This window comes from Haliotis cracherodii, unplaced genomic scaffold (assembly GCF_022045235.1).
Source record: "Haliotis cracherodii isolate W230 unplaced genomic scaffold, xgHalCrac1.p SCAF_4, whole genome shotgun sequence".
Classification (NCBI taxonomy): Eukaryota; Metazoa; Mollusca; class Gastropoda; order Lepetellida; family Haliotidae; genus Haliotis; species Haliotis cracherodii.
This window is the reverse complement of record NW_027266297.1, coordinates 30656353-30678185: the sequence shown is the minus strand read 5'-3', so window position 1 is coordinate 30678185 and position 21833 is coordinate 30656353. Positions and strand designations below refer to the sequence as shown.

The 21833-nt window shown below is 41.4% G+C and overlaps 1 protein-coding gene across 1 annotated transcript; it reads left to right on the top strand.

Annotated features, from left to right (window-relative positions):
• The first annotated feature begins 4237 nt into the window (after positions 1–4237).
• LOC139479945 (protein DVR-1-like) lies at positions 4238–20484 on the top strand. The gene is given in 3 exon segments (XM_071262883.1): positions 4238–4639; positions 4641–4812; positions 15977–20484. Coding segments are annotated over 3 exon segments (1110 nt in total). The 5' UTR covers positions 4238–4513; the 3' UTR covers positions 16789–20484.
• Positions 20485–21833: the final 1349 nt, after the last annotated feature.

The window sequence follows — 21833 nt, the reverse complement described above, 5'->3', positions numbered from 1 at the left end:
TTTTCACACTAGAAATAAATTTGTCGGTCTAAAACGGAGATAAAGCTACATAGATCGTGTTAAATGCGAATATTCTACGGTATTATATGATAAATCAGCCACATATCGTCTTTAACATTATACATTCGTGTGTCTGGTGGGATCGCGTTAGATATGTCGAAATAGGTAAGGGCTGGGGTTCGTGGTGATTGGGAGTATTAAGGAGTTTGTGAGCGAATTAACATGCAATCAGCACAATCACAACTATATCGCTTTGTGAAATCAGACCGGGCACGGGTGGCCCAGTCGTCTTCAGCCCCACTAGTTGCTGTGCAGAGTGGAGTCCCTTGGGCACGCCAAAAGCCTATGATTGTGGGTTCAAATCCCGGTTTCGCCCAGGTTTTGTTTTTTTTAAATTTATTTCACATTCGCCCAGGTTGTTTCTAGGTTGTCAGCACCAAAGTGGTAAACGTCTGAGACATGCATCTCTTCGGGCTTTCCTCCCAAAACAAGCTGACAAGCCGTGATATAACTGCTCTGCTGTACTCTCAGTAAAGTCAGCTCTTACAACCTAGTCTGACCCACAATCCCAACACGTTCACGGCACTGAGTGTAGTTCTCCTCGAACGAAAGCGGGGGCGGTCGGGTAGCCTAGTGGTTAAAGCGTTCGCTTGTCACGCCGAAGACCCGGGTTCGATTCTCGACATGTGTGAAGCCCATTTCTGGTGTCCCCCGCCGTGATATTGCTGGAATATTGTTTGAAGCGGCGTAAAACCACACTCACTCACTCACTCACACGAACGAAAGCCTCAAACCCGTGTTGCTCTGGTCTTTGAACCGTGAACTTTAATCGACTACAGCTATCAAAGGTTGCAAATAATACGCTCAGAGTGGATGTGCAACTTGACACTGATAGCACGTGACAACATATGTGTGTAGCTCACCGCTTATCAATCATGAGTACAGGTAGGTTAAGATGAATATCGTGGTGTCACGGTAACACAAAGGACGTGATGATCGTCACATGCGTGACATTTGTTCATGGGTAGCCTGTATGACGTGTGAGGCGAAGGGCAGACGTTTTAACCCACCTTCTAAGTGACGGATGCCATGTGGACCTACTTCATCTTTCGTCATCAGGGAAAAGCCGACACTTGCAGCTTAAGGAAAGGGTGATGACGTCTGAACAGGTGCAGCTATAACAGTAAACGAGCGAATTCTTAGAATCACATTTTTTGTTTATATTGACGTGCGATTATAATTATGTAATTGTGTGAACACAGCAGGTTGCGATTATAGTAAAGTGTGTAGCATCGAATGCTATTTGAAGTTATGCACTTAAGGTAGAGGATACGGATGTGGATACGGATATGGATACGGATGCAGATGACAAGCGTACGGGATATACACACGGGATTCAAATATGCAAGAAATTATTCTGAATGAAGTTTACGATGATAGAAACAGAACTTCATATCAAATTGTTAGAAAATTATCGAAGTCATAAACCGACTTTATATTGAAATTTGTAATCATGTAACGTATGTGGAGAAATGTCCTTGAAGCAAAATACCCTGGGGGGGGGTTGTTTGGTTGGGAGATGGACAGTGTGATAGCTTGCTTGGCATACGCTTCGTGTTCGAGTCTCGTGGGAATAGGTCCTAAACATCCTAGGGTTGGTACCAGTGCTAAAATAAAAACGGTACTTACAATGTGGCATTGAACTGTTCCACAAAGAGGTCTTACTGCTAAGGCAATCGTAACTCCCATACTTTAACACGGATATACGATAGTCGTCTCGCTTAGATCTCTTTGTGGAACAGTGTCCTGGTTGATTGTGTGTCAATCAACGAAACCTTTTAAAAGATCATAAGAAATAGCTGCTACGATTCAAACTATGTCATGAGCATCTGTTTATGAATCATTATCAAATAGTAATGATACCAGGTGTTCGTGAACAGGTGAACGTATCCTGCCCTGCCGGATAACACGATCTTACTGGTACGGTTTTGTAAATAGTGTTTGATTGTCATGTCTCCGTGTTCGTTTTTGTGGATTTGGTATGTGTTTTTCGCCTCATGTACTTAGGTTTAACTGCATAACAGACCGGAGATACATGAACAGCTTTTTTTTCATATTCAGTGATGAAATGTTTCAGAATGGAGTTAATAAATAGTGACAATTTAAGTGAATACGTACCACAGACTACAATATTTCAACGACATATTTTAATTGTAATCTGGTCTATAGCAATCACACCCGTGGTTGACAGTTAGAGCACTGAACATGCACTCCCACGGATCCGGTCACAGTTTCTTCACAGACAGTGAACCTCGTTAAATCAAACTCGGTTATCTCCAAATATCCTTTGAGACGGTGTTATTTTATGGTTCCTACGAATCCTACATAATCGGCATTTCGCTTATCTCGAATTACGGATAAATCGATATGCAATCGGTGGTGCAAATCATTTCTGATAAATGAGCCTTTACTGACCAGTCCTTTTGGCACTCCCAGTCCCAATAACATTGTCCGAGGGTTGACACTTATACGAACTAGGGCGTGAGAGACAGGAATAAAGGTCGCCACGCCAGAAATGTCTCATTTCATATTTCTTACATATATACTATCCTCGCACTGTCGTCAGTAATAACCCATTTCCTTATCCTTAAATCATGCCTATTTCCTTCACATATAATATGTCATTATATTTCATAAATACCATCCTAATAGTGACGACAGTTGCTCTGTTTCCTTATCAAGTATATGTCACTTTTGACAGGAGCGTTTTTCAAAATCATATCGCCCGTCACTCATGTCACCTGTGGTCTCGTCAGATGTGTATTTCAACCATTGTGTACACTATACCACGACTAAAGTCTCGCTTGCAAACATTTCCCCTGCCAAGATTTGAAACGTCACTTTTCATCGTAGTATTTAAGAATGTACTGGGAGATATTTACCAGGAACATGGTGTACCTATCGGCCTCTCAGTTGAAGCCAGTTCACACGGGCGGAACGTGTAGATAGCACACGTATACCATGTACATAGCCGTCACTCATGCTCTGTTGTCTGGTAGGGGAGAGCAAGGGATTCCTTGTTCCTCTTTCTCGTACGTCAGAACCAGCTGATATAGGTAACGATTGGGCAACGTTGATAAAAGGGTTTTGTTCCAGAAGGAAGTAAGATAATGAACACATGCTGTCGGCAATGTGCACTCTCTGATGTGTATTCAACATGCTGATAAAATACGTTTCATGTAATAGTTTCATGAGCGGTTGTGTGACCGTGCATCAAATTGTATATATCGTTATGGTTTTAAGAATGAGAATCCTTCAATTGAACATATCTACCCTGAATCACAAATATGAAATAACATCCTTATAGCGGTATTAAATCCGCCCTTGTTGTCACGACGATAGTACATAGTCAATAATAACGGTAAATATTTTGCCTGGTTACATAGTAATACAGTTCGGAGTACAAGTGCTTTAAATTCGTTTAATGGTTACGTTTAATGATAGGGAGACTTGACATTTAACCCTCTCGCACGTTGCAATTCTCCGCCTAGTACCCGCCCAACTGTATACATCAAGAACGCGATCGTGTACCTCCGCCCCCTCCCCCGCGTTTAAACCCTGCTGTTGTATCGTCGGCTTAACGTGCTGCCGTGAGAATCGCCTTCCTCAGTAGCGATATTTACTTCCTCATCAGATGGCTAAGGCCACATAGTTTCCCTTCGGCGTTGCCACCAATCTCACAACACACCGCGTGCTCCCGACAATTTGTATGTTAGTAAACACTGAGATTTTCATTTGAACGAGAACTGTAAGATTGTTAAAATGGGCGGGGTACCTCTCAACAGACCTTGCAGAGGTATTTAAGATATGTACAATATTAGCCTATAAACATATCAAGCTATCTATCGCTGCCCCGCTATTACGCCCACTACGGGAATATATGATATCGACATGTGATTGATTGCAATATACAAATGGTTTGTTTTCTTTGCTGATCGGGACGAAAAATGCACCCTCACGGAAATCATTATCAGAAGTTGTTCTTTAAAGAAAAATGGTCTTATTGGTGCTATCATTGGAGCTAGTAGACTGTTGTCCATTTCACATTTGTCAGCGAGGCGTGCGGGACCATGTACAGCCTCTCTGATTGGTTGGTGATTTCGCTGTCACCTCAGTAAACTATTATAGTGAAATCTGACGTCACTGTAGGGAGAGGAGTCCCCAGTATGATACGCCAAGTTTATATTACAAATGTCTGTCGTTTTCAACAGTGCAATCTTGCGCGTACACAAAACCAGCTGATTTTTTTTTTCATGTAAATTTCATCACATTTCCGTTCATCGGTTTCCATCAATTACTAGTCAAGCCCAATCTTCCGTCTTAAATGGGAGTATCACTTAACGGAACTCGGTTCACATTATTTAAAAGGACGGGAATACACTTCAACGGTCAGTTAACCATCCAGAGAGACAAGTGACGGATTGAAATTGACAACTGCTATTGACAACACGCTATGAAAGATACCACATTGGCACTGCCGCTGGTAGCGCTAACTTTTGTTATATGTTGGACTCAGGGACACCTCAAATGTCTACCCTCTTCGGACTCTTCGGAATACAGAGAGGTTCTCATTAACCAGTTTTAAAAAGAAAATCCTCAAGAGGCTTGGGTATTCTTCTCCGCCAAATGTCACCGCTATGCCAAGTGATCAACTTAGAAAAGATATGGCTCACCAATTTATGATGCAGCGAGGAATACCGTCAATTGATTCACAACAGGAAGGTGAAAAACTCCACACATACAGAGCACTGAGTAAGTCTTCATTCGTTTTGATTCCTAGTTTTATCCTCTGCCTGACTTCCAGTTTTATACTTATCAAGAGATAGAGTGCATTAATGCATAAAGTGCTTATGGCAGTTATCTATACCCTCAGGTGTGACTGGTTTCGCGTCATTTAAATCTAATATTTATCCTTTTCGTTTTTCATAATTTAACGTTGACAAAAATGGAAATGAATACCTATATATGTTTTCTAATTCTTAAGTTCATAAAAAGAATGTGTGTGTACATATATATATATATATTCGATATCGATCGGAATCTTACTTATAATATTAAATTTTTTAACTTTATATTTAGATTAAATGTCAATCTAGCAAATTAGGAATTCATGATGACCTTTCGAGAATCAATTACAATCCTTTATATAGAACATAGAATGCATAAAGTACTTTTAATGACGAAAACTGTTCAACTACACTAGAAATAGATGATTTTCCCTCGTGACGATATGGCGTCAACGGAGCTCCAGCAATATGGCACGGGTTGTTCTGACACCACATACTATATTGTTCGGGTTTTCTCAAACATCAAACACACCAATATTGAATGTGATTTGATTTTGTTGAATAAGACACCGCCCGTACTTGACCATGTATCGATAGGTTACGATAACTGCATTCCAGCGTCGATGTTCGATGTGTTGTGGCGATGTACACCTGACAATCGTTCCATATCTGTGATGACACAGGCTTATCAGCGCGGAGTCAGGAAATGTGTATGATTGGTATTGATATTGACTTTTGTGACATGTACTTGACACATGTCAGTATCATCTCATCTCAGTTTTAATTTCATTTCATTTCAAATGTTAATAGAGACGACATCTAAACACATTTTATCGTTTAACTTGAGTGAGTGAGTGAGTGAGTATGGTTTTACGCCACCTTTAGCAATATTCCAGCAATATCACGGCGGGGGACACCTGAAATGAGCTTCATACATTGTAACCATGTCGGGAATCGAACCCGGGTCTTCGGCGTGACGAGCGAACGCTTTAACCACCTAGCTACCCGCCCGCCCCGTTTTACTTGAAGCTCTGTCATTTCCTTAAAAAGCTTTAACCAGGCTATGATATTTGACTGTGGAACGAGATCTCTTTCACTCACTCATTTCAAATTCCGGTCTTCATGTCTGGCATTGTTCTGTTTGGGGGCAAGTCGACCACGTTACCGCATAGGATGTACAGAGTGTTGTCCCTCAGTCGTGCCAGGATCCGCAGATTGCGAATTCGAATTCATGATTTCCCTTTAACAGCATCATACGCGTGCCGTGGGTTTCACTGAAGGGGTAAATGCCTACCACTTGAATCAAGATGGCATTTGAGGTTCTGCAAACATGTTAAAACATCACACCACCTTACAAAACAGTTAACCCATGTCCTTGAAGACAGAACTATCAGCTTACAAAATCAATTCATGATTCAGCGGTCATTGCTTTAGCCTGTTGATAAAATATAGCTCTGATAAGCATTTTGCGACCGACAGTGGGAGAGACTAAGAAGGAGATTGGTTTATCGCTGCGGAGTAATCCTTTGTGACACGTGGAAACTTGTGGTGTTTAACGCGATGACGTCAAGGACGTGGCTCCAATGGTTGCATTAATGGAAAATGGTTTCGGTGCCAAGATAGAATATCTTTAGATGAATCAGCACAAAGGTTATTGAGAACTAGAATGCAAGATGACATGCCCTTGTGTTTGCTTCGATCAGTGTGTCGTAACCACCTTCACGTCCAGTGGGACGGTACTAAAAAAATACAGTTGCTTCCGACTGTAAGGGACACGCAGGGCAGTGGGTAGTTGTTAAAGCGTTCGCTTGTTAAACCGAAGGCTCTGGGTTCGACTCCCAACATAGGTATAATGTGTCTTGCCCATTTATGGTGTCCCAGGGTTGGAAAATAGATTAAAAACGGCGTAACACTATACTAACTCTAGGGTAACCGATATGTCAAGTCGCCTAAGGGGACATTATTTGCTTTGCGGAGGTGCGCCCCTTTTGCATGCCTGATCTTTTTTCCGGTCAATGAATCAGTATATATTCGAATCATAGTATCAACTCCCTAGGGAGTATACAACCCAAGCTGCCTTATGTGCCGCTAGAAGAGTAACGGTCATTGCCATCGCATCCTACCGGGTACCCATTCACTGCTGGTATTTTATATATTATCGCACAAGACGTTATGTTGAAATATCAATGACTTAACATGTTTAGGGAAATGCGTTTAAAGCAACGAATCTGAACCCTTTGGGTGTGTGTGGTGATCGCTTGCTGTACATACGCTTCGGTTCGAGTCTAGTGGATAGATCTTAAATACCCAACGCTTGTCACCAGAGCCGGCTTAAATGAACTCGGGTACGTACATGGTGACTTTGTTTAATTGTGCCTTATCGTACCCATACATGGATAATGACGGGGGCTATTACCACAGGTTTGGCTGGTTTTAGTGAGTGAGTGAGCGAGTTGGGTTTAACGCCGAGTTTAAAAGTATTCCAGTTATATCACGGCCTGTCAGCATGACGTGGGCGGAAAGCCCGAAGGGATGCAGGTCTCAGACGTTTACCGCTTTGGTGCTGACAAACCAAGAAACATAACCTTGGCTAGCCGGGATTCGAACCCACGATCATAGGTTTCTGGCGTGCCCAAGAACTCAATTCTGCACAGCGAATTTCGGCGCTTGAGACGACTGGGCCACCCGTGCCCCGTCTGATTTTACAAAGTGATATAGTTGTAGGAGTGCCGTTTGCATTGAAAACGAACATCCATTCGCTCACAAACTCCTTATTACCGCCAATCTCCCGAATCTCAGCCCTTACCTATGTCTATATATCTAACGCGATCCCCACCCACACACGAATGTATAATATTGATATCACGTAGTTGATAAAGTTATGGTACAATATTCGTAGAATCATAACAGATCTATGTGGCTTTATCTTCCTTTTAGACCGACGAATTTATTTTTGTGTGAAAAGTAAACGATAAAATTTCTTTCAAATAACTTAAATGACTAATTATTAAAGGAAATCACAACTTCATTAGCTTCATGTGAAAATATAAGTAATGTGTCGAGCAAGGTTTATTTCAGTATACATGAATGAATATAAAAAAAATGCATGCATACACATAGAACGAAAACGACAGTCATGAATCATATGGTTATTAATATGGCTGACTTGTTGCTTGCCCCGAGGATTTAACGGATTTAAAGCATCAATGAACCGATTAAGCGGATTATAGGGAAGCGTTCCCAAGATACGTGCGCGGGATCTTTCTAAAAGAGACTCATGATGGCATATACATTGACTATATATGGACCGTCGATCAATACCAATGCTAAACATTATCCCAATTTATCACACAGAGATCTGAGAGTAAAATCAAAATGTCAAGTGTTCGTTTATTTGCACAGCGCACGTCTGTCATTGAAGCCCATCACAAGTGGCGGCCAAACGAACGGGCTGTGTCATTGCAGATGCTAATCTTTTACGATTACTGCAATAATACACTTGTCGTCGAGTAACAGAACGATAGCCCCTTTCGTCTTGATCAATAGATACTTATTATAGCCTGAAATCGGAATAAATGTCAATGGAAGGGTACGCTACTGTCATAGCTGCAAGGTTGGATGAGGGGGGGGGGGGGGGGGGGGGGCGGGGGGGGGGGGGGGGGGGGCAGTTTTAAAGAGAGACTCTTCTCTGTGACAGGGTATGCTGCTGTTATGGCTGCAAGGTTGGATAGTGGGGGGCGGAGAACAGTTTTAAACAGAGACTCTTCTCTGTGACAGAGTATGCTGCTGTCAATACTGCAAGGTTGGATAGTGGGGGGCGGAGAACAGTTATTAAGGGAGACTCTTCTCTGTGACAGGGTATGTTACTGTCATATCTGCAAGGTTGGATGGTGAGTGTGTGTGTGGGGGGGGGGGGGGAGAGAACAGTTTTAAAGAGAGACTCTTGACAGGGTATGCCCCTTTCGTCTTGATCAATAGATACTTATTATAGCCTGAAATCGGAATAAATGTCAATGGAAGGGTACGCTACTGTCATAGCTGCAAGGTTGGATGAGGGGGGGGGGGGGGGGGGGCAGTTTTAAAGAGAGACTCTTCTCTGTGACAGGGTATGCTGCTGTTATGGCTGCAAGGTTGGATAGTGGGGGGCGGAGAACAGTTTTAAACAGAGACTCTTCTCTGTGACAGAGTATGCTGCTGTCAATACTGCAAGGTTGGATAGTGGGGGGCGGAGAACAGTTATTAAGGGAGACTCTTCTCTGTGACAGGGTATGTTACTGTCATATCTGCAAGGTTGGATGGTGAGTGTGTGTGTGTGGGGGGGGGGGGGAGAGAACAGTTTTAAAGAGAGACTCTTGACAGGGTATGCTACTGTCATAGCACCTTTTACGGCAAGCATGGGTTGCTGAAGACTTTTTCTAACCCGGATCTTCACGGGTCTAGGCGTCTAATGGATCAGGTGGTCAGGCTCGGTGACTTGGTTGATAGAGTATCCTGGTTCACCGACGACATGGATCGTTGCTCACAATATCGATCACTGGATAGTCTAATCCAAACTCGCGATTCTTTACAAGAGGGGGCTGGGGTAATTGCCTAGTGCGGCGTATAACAACAAACAATCCAATTATGACTTAGCTATTCCACACTGTACTCGGAAATCAACAAACATTGTTAACCCCGGACTTATATACTTAGGCTAAAAGTAACTTAATTTAACACTTATATTGATATCAAATAGGCTTGATGAATGGTGGGTTGCCCTTAAATTTTAGACACAAATACAAAGATCAATGGAGTCAATATTTAGACATAATTAAGGTCCCAGCAAATTACCTTATAGATCACAAGCATATTTATACAGGATTGAAGCTTAAAAGGTAAAGTTATGTGATATTTAGAGCCCAGGGACTGGACCCATATCCTAAATATATCTATTTCTGTAGTCTTTAACCTGCGGCTTACGAGAAGCTAGCGATCTCATTAATAAACGTTCAGTCCTATAGAGGAAATTGGACAATATTCCAATAGGATTGAAGTCTTGCCAGATGAAAACTCTCCTTCTAGCGTAAGTAATTATTCATGCTTTTTATTGTCAGGTTTGTATCAAATTTGACCTTATTCGAATTACTCTAACGATTTTGGGTAGAGAACACCACTCGAAATATCCTTTGAAGTGATGTTTGCTTGGGGATTATGTTATTAAGCTTAGGGTGTTTAAACTGGTGTTTACAACGGTATTAAAACAGTTTGTCGGCTATTCAGCTTCGGATGGCAAGGTGTCGAATGGGCTCCAATATCGTCAAACCAGTGTTGATATGAGTGAGTGAGTATGGTTTTACGCCAATTTTAGCAATATTCCAGCAATATCACGGAGGGGGACACCAGAAATGGGCTTCACACATTGTACCCATGTCGGAAATCGAACCCGGGTCTTCGGCGTGACAAGCGAACGCTTTAACCACTAGGCTACCCGACCGCCCCAGTGTTGATATGAGGTGCGATGGGTATGCCCAGTGCATATGAGTCCATTCGTCACACTGAAAGCCCGGGTTCGACTCCCCATTGAGTGCAACAAGTAAAGAAGAATGTTTGTAGCCGCTTATGCATTCGGGCAAGGATTGGCTCCCATCAACCTTGTGAGTGACGACTTAGATGAAGATCGAGCGGCCACAATACGGAACCTGGTTGACAGCGTGCTATCGTGCTCGGGTGTGGCTCGTTCATCATGCTAGCAGTCACTGGCGTACCGAGCCCAATCGAATTTTCACAAACTGACTTGACAAAAATGGTTTCACTGATTGTGGCTAAACAAGCATATCTCGACCCCTTACCTAACTCGAGCAGCTTCTCTATATCGAAGGTTGTGTTTATTTCGAAGAGTATCTGGGCTATATGGCGCCTCCGTGAAACATCGAAACAGGACTTATGACAAAGTGAAATACACCTGGTTCACGCTGCTTCTTCTTTTTCTTCTTTTTAACGCCGCACATATGGCGGCGGTATGTAAGTTATAGAGTCTGGACCAGACAATCCAGTGATTGACATCATGAGCATCGATCCACACAATTGAGATATGATGCCATGAATCAGCCAAGTCAGCGAGCCTGACCACCCGATCCCATTAGTCGCCTCTTACGACAAGCAAAGTCGCCTTTTACGGCCAAGCATGGGTTCCTGAAGACCTATTCTACCCCGGGTGACCGCCTCCGTGGTCTAATGGTAGAGCGTCCGCCCGGAGAGCGGAAGGTCCGGGGTTCGATCCCCGACCACGTCATACCAAAAGACGTTAAAAGATGGTACTTGTTGTTACCCTGTCTGGCGCTCGGCATTTAGGGGCTAAACCAAGGACTGGTCGCCTCGGAGTCAGTATACTGTGTGCATGCACGTCGCTATATAAGTGCAATAATCTTGGACGCGACGTTAAACCCCATTTCACCTCACATCTACCCCGGATCTTCACGGGTCCCATGTTTCTCCTTTCTCCGCATAGGTGTCATATCAAAGATCACTATCCTGCTACTACTCTGGGTCCATCGATATTTTAAATATTTTTTTTCTATTTTTATTTATTTTTATTTTTGGGGTGAGGGGTGGTCTCGGTGATATAGGATTAAGGCGGGTTCTCTGTATATTGAGACCACTCGCAATGTCTCGATGGTTTGGTAATCTCGAAATACCCCGTTTGACACCTAAAACATTGTGTCCTCAACTGTGTATCAAAACGTGTATATTCTTATCGTCAGTTCAGTTTCCAAATGCTGATAATTAAAAAAAGCCGCCATGTTATCGTGATACTAGAGTAAGTGATTCGCATTTTAGAAGGTAAAAAGAAAATATTATGTCTACATCAAATCATGTTTGTCAGCGTTTATGCTATCGTGATCGTATAATTGGGTGTGGGCGTCCCAAATAAATATCATTGTTTTGTTTTTACGGACAAATTATATTTAGATTTGAGACTTTCACATTTTCAAAGTTAAGCAGTTCTAAAGTTTTGATTGTTTTTTGTTTAACGCCGCACTCAGCAATATTCCCGCTACAAGACGGCGGTATGTAAATAATTTACTCTGGACCAGACAATCCAGTGATTATGTCATGAGCGATCAAATTGGATACGCTGACATCAACCGATGCTGTTCGTCGCCTCTTAAGATAAGCATGGGTTGCTGAAGACCAATTCAAACACGGATCTTCACGGGTCAATTCTTAAGTATCCAAATTTCATATTTCCGTTTTTTTATTGATACCAACATGAGACATTAATCTGAGTGAGTGAGTGAGTTGGGTTTAACACCGCTTTTAACAGTATTCCAGTTATATCGCGGCGTGTCAGCTTAATGTGGGAGGAAAACCCGAAGTGATGCAGGTCTCAGACGTTTACCACTTCGGCGAAACCAACGAGCACGGGTATGGTGCTGACAAACCTAGAAACATAATCGAGGCAAACCGGGATTCGAACCCACAATTATAGGATTCTGGCGTGCCCAAGGGACGCAACTCTGCACAGCAAATCGCGGCGCCTTAGACGACTGGGCCACCCGTACCCCCACATTAATCTGAATGTGAGACAGAGCCACGAGGTCTTCTAAGAACTCTGTACACTGTGACAGTAGTAATTCTATGTCAACAGATAGGCGCGAAGTTCGGGTGAGGTGCATGCATATGTATGTGTGTGGCTGCTTGTACTAGTCCGGACTGATGCCGATTTATAGTGCTGGACCACTGAGATGCCATGCTCAAGTTTAACATGAATACCCCACTCAGACACAGTATACTGACCCCGAGCCGACCAGTCCTTGTTTTAGCCTATAATGCCGAGAGTCAGACAGGGTAACAATTGGCATCTTTTAACGTCTTTTGGTATGACGCGGCCGGGGATCTTCCGCTCCCTGGTCGGACGCTCTACCACTAGACGACGGAGACAGGCGTAAAGGTAAACACAAAGTATAAAACTTCCTCTCTTATGTAACTTAACATAACAAAATATGCAAACATTTCGACTCTGGTGTTCCATAGACAAGAAACAAACCAATAGAAACGAAAAAGAAAGAAAAGCCTCTGTGTGAATATCTATAACATGTTGGAAGTGCCGTTTATCCGTTCAGCGTATTGTGCAGGGTGAAAGAAATATTGCTACTTGTATTTATATTGCTACTTTTATTTATTTCCCGCACAAATTAAACATCATTCAACACAATTCCACATGGAAACAGTTTTAAGCCTCCATGCCAACCATGAGTCAAATATAGGCAAAATAAGCTTCTATAAAACCCTCCCACGTGTCTATGAATAATACATACACCAAAGTACCACAAAACGTTAACCGACCAGATACAACGGAAGCAAATTGACAAGGGATAATGAGATGTATTGTTCCACATCTTCTCCAAAGCGATAAATGCATGGGCAATTCTACCATTGATTATTATTAATATGTACCTGAGGATGAGCGTTGGTTCATGGGGAGTTGGAATGACAGGACATGCAATCTTATTGACCTTAAGTCTCTTATCGGGCATTGTGGGACTTCAAGCATAATTGAACACTTTTCTCAAAAGAATATGTACATGCCTAAAACATTAGTTAATTTTATGGAATGTCGGAACCTCGTCAGAAATAGCTTTGAACTACCGCCCACAAGTTCGATCAGATGGGTATTGTTCTAATATGACAGCTTCATACATGGACGGTGAGTTTGGGATTCAGAAATCAGAAGGTTGAAACAAGACCGATCTGTCAGAATGTCGATTACATTTTGATGTGTTTGTGGTTAGGTGACCTTCACGCATAGTCTGCTGATGCTATCGGTGGAAGTTGCTCCACTGCGCTGCTGATGTTGTCGTTATCTTAGTTAACAAATCTATATACTTCGTTATCGGTTTAACATAAAACATTTTTTACTCTTTTTGGGTAATACACTGATTGCTAACTAAATTTATTCGCTTCAATTTCGGCATTTGCACATGAGTGCGAGTTGTGTTTTAACGCCGCTTTTAACACTATTCCAGTTATATCATGGCGTGTCAGATTAAGGTGGAAGGCCAGCCCGAAAGCGCAGACTTTTACCACTTATGTGAACCCCACGAGCACGGGTGTGGTGCTGACAAATCTAGAAACATAACTGGGGCAAAGGTGGATTCGAACCCACAATCATCGGTGCCTGGCGCTCCCAAGGGGTGCAACTCAGCACAGCGAATTGCGGCTCCTAGGCGACAGGGCTACACCTACAGCGGAATCTATTTACATTGAAATTTTAGATTATGCTGTTTAGTATACCTAAATATACCTTAATAAACTCAACTCAATAATCTAACCTCAACTCAACACACCGTGTCGAAATTAAACAAAATAATCAAGGACACAAAAGACATCGCCTCGCCTCTACACAGCACAATACACAGCGCCACGCCACGCCACGCCACGCCACGACACGACACGACACGACACGCAACGACACGCAACCCCACAATACAATGCAATGCAATGCACAGCTTCACGCCACGCAACGCCACGCCACGCCACGACACGACACGACACGACACGACACGACACGCAACCCCACAACGCAGTGCAATGCAATGCACAGCTTCACGCCACGCCACGACACGCCACGCCACGACACGACACACAATACCCTTGCCCCTGTGAAGACAACCAGATATGGCGTTGGCGTTTGTTGATTATTCATTTATACATTGAGTGTTTGTCCTTCGAAATTTAATTGTCGATATCGTCTGTGGCTGCTGAAAGTCAGTCTGAACAACAGCAAAACATTGCCCATCAGAAACATTGAATGCGATTAGGAAAGCCCATAACATGATGGGTATGGTGTTCCATTAAATGTAAAAATAAATGTCAGATTTCAATAATTACACGGTATTCCATGAATCCATACCTCGATGTGCATAATATGGTTACTATGACTGTCTTCATCAATGTGGTTTAATGCATGTCTCGAGCAGTTAGGTGTTTTGACTTTCCATTGTAAACTATATGCAATCTCCACAGATAATAAGATGAAAAGCCTTGTCGGACATATGCAAAACGTGCTCTTTTTAAGCACAAGGTATAGATTTTGACCTTTTTTATTTATGAAACACATCATTACATGCGACAGCTGGGAAGCTATCATGGTGAAAAGGATGTGCGCGTCTTGCTAAATCTCCAGGGCCCACTAGCACAAAGCGATCGTATCGCTAAGACTTTCGTAAACCCATGTTAAAGTATGGGAGTTACGATTATCTTAGCGCTTAGTCTATCGTAAGTCTATGTTAAAGTATGGAAGTTATGATTATCTTAGCGCAAAGTTTATCGTAAGCCTATGTTAAAGTATGAGAGTTACGATTATCCTAGCGCAAAGTCTATCGTAAGCCTATGTTAAAGTATGGGAGTTACGATTATCTTAGCGCTAAGACTATCGTGAGCCTATGTTTAAGTATGGGAGTTACGATTATCTTAGTGCTGAGATCGCTTTATGCAAGTGGGCCCAGTACAACATTCATAACTAGATCTGCACCAGTATATATTCATATTTGTATCACAATAAAACATTAGTAAAATGGTTCTTATCAGGTGACTTCATTACGAATCAATTTCATATTTATATACAAGACAAAATTCAAAATTAAATCGGCATATATAGGGAGGTTGGACACACCCACGATCATGTAAGCAGAGGTGGTTCGGTTTTATAATGAACGAACCATTTGTAAACCGTTTTGAAAATGTATCAGGCTAGTTTTAACCAACAATGATACTAAGCCGGATAGGTAAATATAATATACAGAAAACTACAAGTCAAAGGGGCTCATTTTAGTTCGTTATAACCGTAGTTCGTTATAAGCAAATATACAGTATATAACAGCAAATGGTCAGGCAAAAATCAAGTTCGTCATATCCGTCAGTTCGTTATAAACGTAGTTTACGGTATATATATTTTTAACTGATCCAGTTTCAAATTCAATCTGACACGAGGCGTTCGAAAAGTTACAACTTCATTTTGCATTTTCTTACTGAAGTGTTTAAGCAAAACATCTGTGCACAGCCGCTACAAAAAGAGGGTTAACTTAGTTCTGGTATATAGTGGCCAGATATAAGCCACATTCATTGATCGTATATTGTTTCTGTTACAGATGGCGTCCCCTTGGACGTGAGCTCTCACTTCCCCGATGTGACTCCCCTCCATACGTCAACGTTTCATATAGGAGAACATTCGCCTCGAGATCACCTTGTGGAAAAAGCCTGGCTTAGCTTTTGTAAGAAGATATCCACTGGAAGGAGGCCTTTACAAAGCCTAACTAAAAAAGGGAGGCTTCTGATCTACCAACTTGAACACGAGGATGGCTCGCACAGAACCGGGCGCCATCTTGTCGTCAGTCGTCCAGTGACGTCCCTGACGTCTGCATGCATGACAATCGATGTCACAGAAACTCTGAGAAAGAATTTCACAGGGGATGTGACATTTGTTCTGGTGTTCATAAACGGACGGAAATCCAGTGAGCAAGCCAAGAGTGATCGTAAATCTCTAATGTCCAGTATTCGATCTACCCTTTTAGTGAACTTAGCTGGAAGAGGTCAAGATATACCCCGAGAGAAAAGGGAGGTTGGAAGGACAGACTGTACAGCGAATGATGGCGAGAAGAGGTGTTGCCGGTACCACACTTACATATCCTTCAAAGAAATAGCATGGGATGACTGGGTTGTCGCCCCTCCCGGATATGACGCCTATTACTGCGCAGGAGAGTGCCCCCATCGATACAAAATGGCGCATACATTCGCAGGGATTAAGTCACTACTACATCACATGGACCCTACTCGTGTTCCTCCGCCGACGTGTACGGCGACGCGACTACGTCCTTTGACGTTGCTAAGCCTCGATGAGTTTGGGAAGATGACGTATTCAGACCACCCTGAAATGATTGTGGACGAGTGCAAGTGTTCCTGACAACGGAGAGTTTCAGTTAGGACAGACATTTGCAATGAGCTTCTGGATTGACTGAATGGCGTATGTGCCAATGCACGTACACAGATACTGGCATATACGAAGAGGCCTAAGGTTACATATAAGCTCAAAAGCAAATCTGTATCTTTGAGTTTCAGTTGAAAATGTCGTAAGTTATTATATCCAACTAATTAACTGTACTAACGCTTAGTCAAAACTTCCACATGGTTATATTTTTAAAGTATAATTTAATTTAAAACTTTAAAAATTAAAAATAAATTTGCATGACACACAACTGCTAATAGGTATCTTTGAAAATTAATAGATTTCGGCATAAATTTTACATTTCAAACATGGTAGGAGTCATGTGATTGCAAATTCACTTCTTACCCGTCTTCTTTGAAACAATTTATTAAACACAAAATTACCCAGCCACAGATTACTTTTTACACACTGTTGAAGAAATGAATGATGGTTTAATCCAATTTAACATCGGTCAATTTTAGACAAACAAACTCGGTGGTATACATTCTTTTGCCTCTCTGGTTTTATGAACTCAATAGAGGGCCACAACAAATTCCCTCTTTGTTCTTCAGTTTGAAGAGCCGGGCTCGGCTCCACAAAGGATTCTTAGCACTACGACTATCGCAATTCTGTGTTAGAGTATGAAAGTTACGATAATCGAAGGGCTATGATGGCTTTGTGGAACAGGGCCCTGTGGCGAATTAATAAATTATAGTTTGAAGAAGTTTTTATTTTCTCCGTTTGATGTACGTGCATCTAGTACTGACTCAGATTGTATGTAAATAATGTGCTTTCCATTCATAAATATTTAGGGTTCTAGGGACCATTGATCTCTGTTTTTATTAACATTGAAAGATTTGTTTCAACCACTTTCTTTTGTAAATATTGTCAATGGGTCCTCGTCATTCAACCACAGAATATGTAGGTTTGTTTTTAAATAGAAAAAAAATGTGTGTGATTATTCCGGGAAACGTATAATTGGGAGTGGTCTTCGTGTGCAGTTTGTTACGAGATGCTGCCTGCTCCCATTTCGGCTGCAATAGACATATCAGTATAAGTAGGTTTCAAAACCTTTTGTTTCCATGGTAACATATTTAAAACTATGTGTTGATAGCTTGACAGGATGATACCACGACAATGGGAAGGGACATAAGTCCTGTTGTAACGAAGTCGCACGTAGCGAAGCGTCTGCTATGATAAAATTGGTTTTGTGCATGGTCATTGAGCGCTACTGTGAAGTTGAAAGTGAAACTCTGTTAAAGCGAAGTACATTTCGGTATAACCGCAGGTGACTTTAGGGTCTTCAGGGCTATGAATATATTGGTACGCGCATGTCTAGATACAGCCATCTTGGAGGCGTTGTTATTTACCAAGAAACATAAGTCTTTACCTGGAATCGGATACTAAATGTAAGATACTATATTCATTTATGTATATAAAGATGAAATCTCTGTAAATATGACATATTTATTTATTTATTTGTGTGCATGTGCTTTATGCATGTTATATGTTATAGGTTGTATGTCTTTAAAAGCAACGGTATGATGCTTAACCAAACTCGAGCTGGCTCAAGAAGCGGATCTGATTGAGTCCTGAAATTCAATAGGTTGATCGTTTATTTATTTTGTCGAGGTAAAATGTTTGCAAATGTATCTATCTTTAAAACAATTTGAGAAAATACATAGACAATTCTATTAACATGGGTTGGGGACGGGAGCGGTTCCTAGTACAGTAGGACCGAAGCGCATGTTCTGTTTCTTTGGAAATGGTTTAATTATGAATGATATGTGAGTGGATCCTTAATACCAACCGATCATCCAAACTGCCTCGTTTATATGTTTTTACAGTTATTGAAAAATATTTGTGCATGTATCTTATCTTCATTCTGTTTTAGAAAAGGTTCAAATGGCATATTGAAACATGTTTACTATTTGTTTTTCACATGTGAACAGGTTTTGGGCAAGTTTTATCATTTTGAGGTGGTGAAGCAACTTATATTCGATAACTTAAACGAATTCCTTTTTAATGTATCGTTACAACATCCTTCGATTATTGAATTTAATTTTCGGTGTTTCTTATTACTGTGAACACTCCTGCACAATGATAACCAGCTTAATTACCTTTGTCCATTAATGTAGAAAAGACTGCTCTGTGTGTATAACTAATTATATGTTTGACTGTTGGCAGGTCCGGGTTTACATACGTTTGTGTTCTCATAGGTTTGACGATGAACGGGACAGCTATACGTTATTTACATATATGACCTCTGCAAATCCACTTCCGTCCGTTAATACAAATCAAATTTTATTTATTTATTTACTTGAACTACAAATCAAATTTTATTTATTTACTATTTATTTTATATGGTTAACATTTGCGCTAGTTCGTTATACAACACTGTTATGTTGTTTGACTTCATTTTGAAATGTGAGCTCCAGTGTGAATGGATTTTGCATTCTTAACTGTATACAGTGAGACCTCGTGAATCTGGAACCCTCCATTCCGGACGCTGACTGTTGTAACGTCTATATGTAGACTTTATCCACGATTCATCCGAACGTGTGTCAATCCGAACGATTGGGAAACATGCCCTGATCAAAGGGGCTTTTCTGTGTATTTTTATATACCAATTCTTCTGTAAATTACATTGTATATCATAATATCGAAGCGGCTGAGAATGTTAACTCACGCAAAACTTGGTTTTCAGATGATAATACCTCGACGTTTGAATCTGTTAAATCCGTTGCTGTATCTTAAGACATATGAAAGTTCCTGTTTCATTCCAATGGTATCAGCTTTCTGAATTAGATTTGTTTATTTATTGGTATATTTAGTTTAGCTAGACTTAGACCCCCTGGGAATTCCGGGTAAGAATAGGTACCCAGCCACACATGCTGTAAAGCGACTAAATGAATCGGCGGTCAGGCTTGGTGACTTTGTTGAGAGCGTGTCATCGTGCCCCGACAGCGTGCTCATAATATCAATCACTGGATTCACTGTTCCAGACTCGATATTTATGGGCCGCTGTATTATAGCTGCAATATTGTTGAGTGCGGCGTTAGACAACAAACAACACACAAGCTAGATTCAGAAATGCTCTCTGTGCTTTGCAAGGATATTATATTAGTTCTAATGAGGTGAAATGCCGACAAGTGTCCGTTTTGCAAAATGACGCCATTTATATTTGGTCAAGGGTATTTGGTATTAAATGATTGGATCAAGTTCTGTCAATAGCTAAAACAAGAAGTAGTTCCTCAGAATTCATACGATTAAGAGTTGTTTCATAATTTGGGTCCTTTTTGAATGTCATCACCAGAAAAACTCAAAGCTGTGTGTACTTTAGTATTGCTCAAGATTCACCCCCGTTAGCTGTATATATCAGCATTGTAAACTCCTTTAAATATTCTCTTCTCAAGAAAGAGTACCGTAAATTATATTTGTACATATACAATTTGCGTTTTATTGTTTACATGTGTTTCTCTCAAACTGTTTACTTTGATGTGTTTCAACTCAACCAATCAGGTGCTTGTGTGATAGTCGACAACAGATAAACTTCTTATGAACACATGATGATTCTTGCCAAAATATGATAGAATTTGTTATCTCCACTGCTTCAGACTCTGTGATATCATGAAGGCCCCCCTTGGGGTCATTTGAATAAACTATTGTTGTCGACATTTGTGTTTTAGTCATTATGATTCTATCTCCTCAGTGTGTGGCCATGTAGTCTCTTGGACGCTGAGGTCGGCTGTGCAGAGTTGCGTCCCATAATACTTACAGAATTCGATTGAATTGTGTATGAATTGTGTTTGAATATAAGCATTCGCCATGATTAAAATGCTTGGCGTGTTACCGCCGTACCGGTGACTTGAGCTTCTTACAAACCCACCTCCCTTGTTCATTCGCTCCAAGGCATGATACAGTGTAGTTGATCATTAGCCTACCCAACCACATATGCATTGGTAAAACCTCGTTTCCCAGGATCCCGGTATCCGATCCTGACGATATTGTCCTGTAAGTCAACATCTAGTTATTGGTCCAAGATTATTGCACTTATATAGCGACATGCATGTACATGTATGTATATGGCTGCTTGTACTAGGCCGGACTGATGCCGATTTATAGTGCTAGCTCACTGAGATACCATGCCGCTGTTTAACATGAATACCCTACTCAGACACAGTATACTGACTCCGAGCCGACCAGTCCTTGTTTAACCCCTTAATGCCGAGCGCCAGACAGGGTAACAACAAATACCATCTTTTAACGTCTTTTGGTATGACGCGGTCGGGATCGAACACCGGACCTTCTGCTCTCCGGGCGGACGCTCTACCATTGGACCACGGAGGCGGTCGTAGTTCGTTATAAGCAAGTATACATCATATATACAGTAAATAGCCGGGACCAAAAGCAATTCGTTATATCAGGCAGTTCGTTATAAGCGTGTTCGTTACTAACGTAGTTTAATGTATATATTCAAGAAGTAGACATCAAGATGAGCCCAAACTGATCACAGATCTCCCCATTCCTCATGGGAATTTCACCTCGGATTGACAAAATCAAAACAAGGGGATTAGGCTAAGAGATTTAAGTAAAGCTTCAGGTTAATCGATGACCTAATATCGTTCAATAATGGTCAAATAGCCGATTCGCAATAATTTATTTACATAACTAAAAATAAAAGAGACAAGTGAAACCGGCTCGCCTGTTTCATATTTAGGTCAATGCATTAAGATTCACTTATAAAATGATCTTCACTTGACTGTATGAAAGGAGGGAGGATTTCAACTTTTCAATAGTCATTTTCCATTTCAATATTCCAGCAGCTCCAGCCTTTGGTGTTTACATTTCACAACTTTTGAGATACAAATCGAGCATGTTCGTTCTTCAAAGAGCATCACACGACGCTTGCTCAAAAGCTGTTTGATCAGGGTAACACCACCAAAGCCTCAGTAAAGCTTTCAACATGTTTTGGGTCAGACATGTTGAGGATATTTGCATGTGTCTGTGACAGATGCCACTGG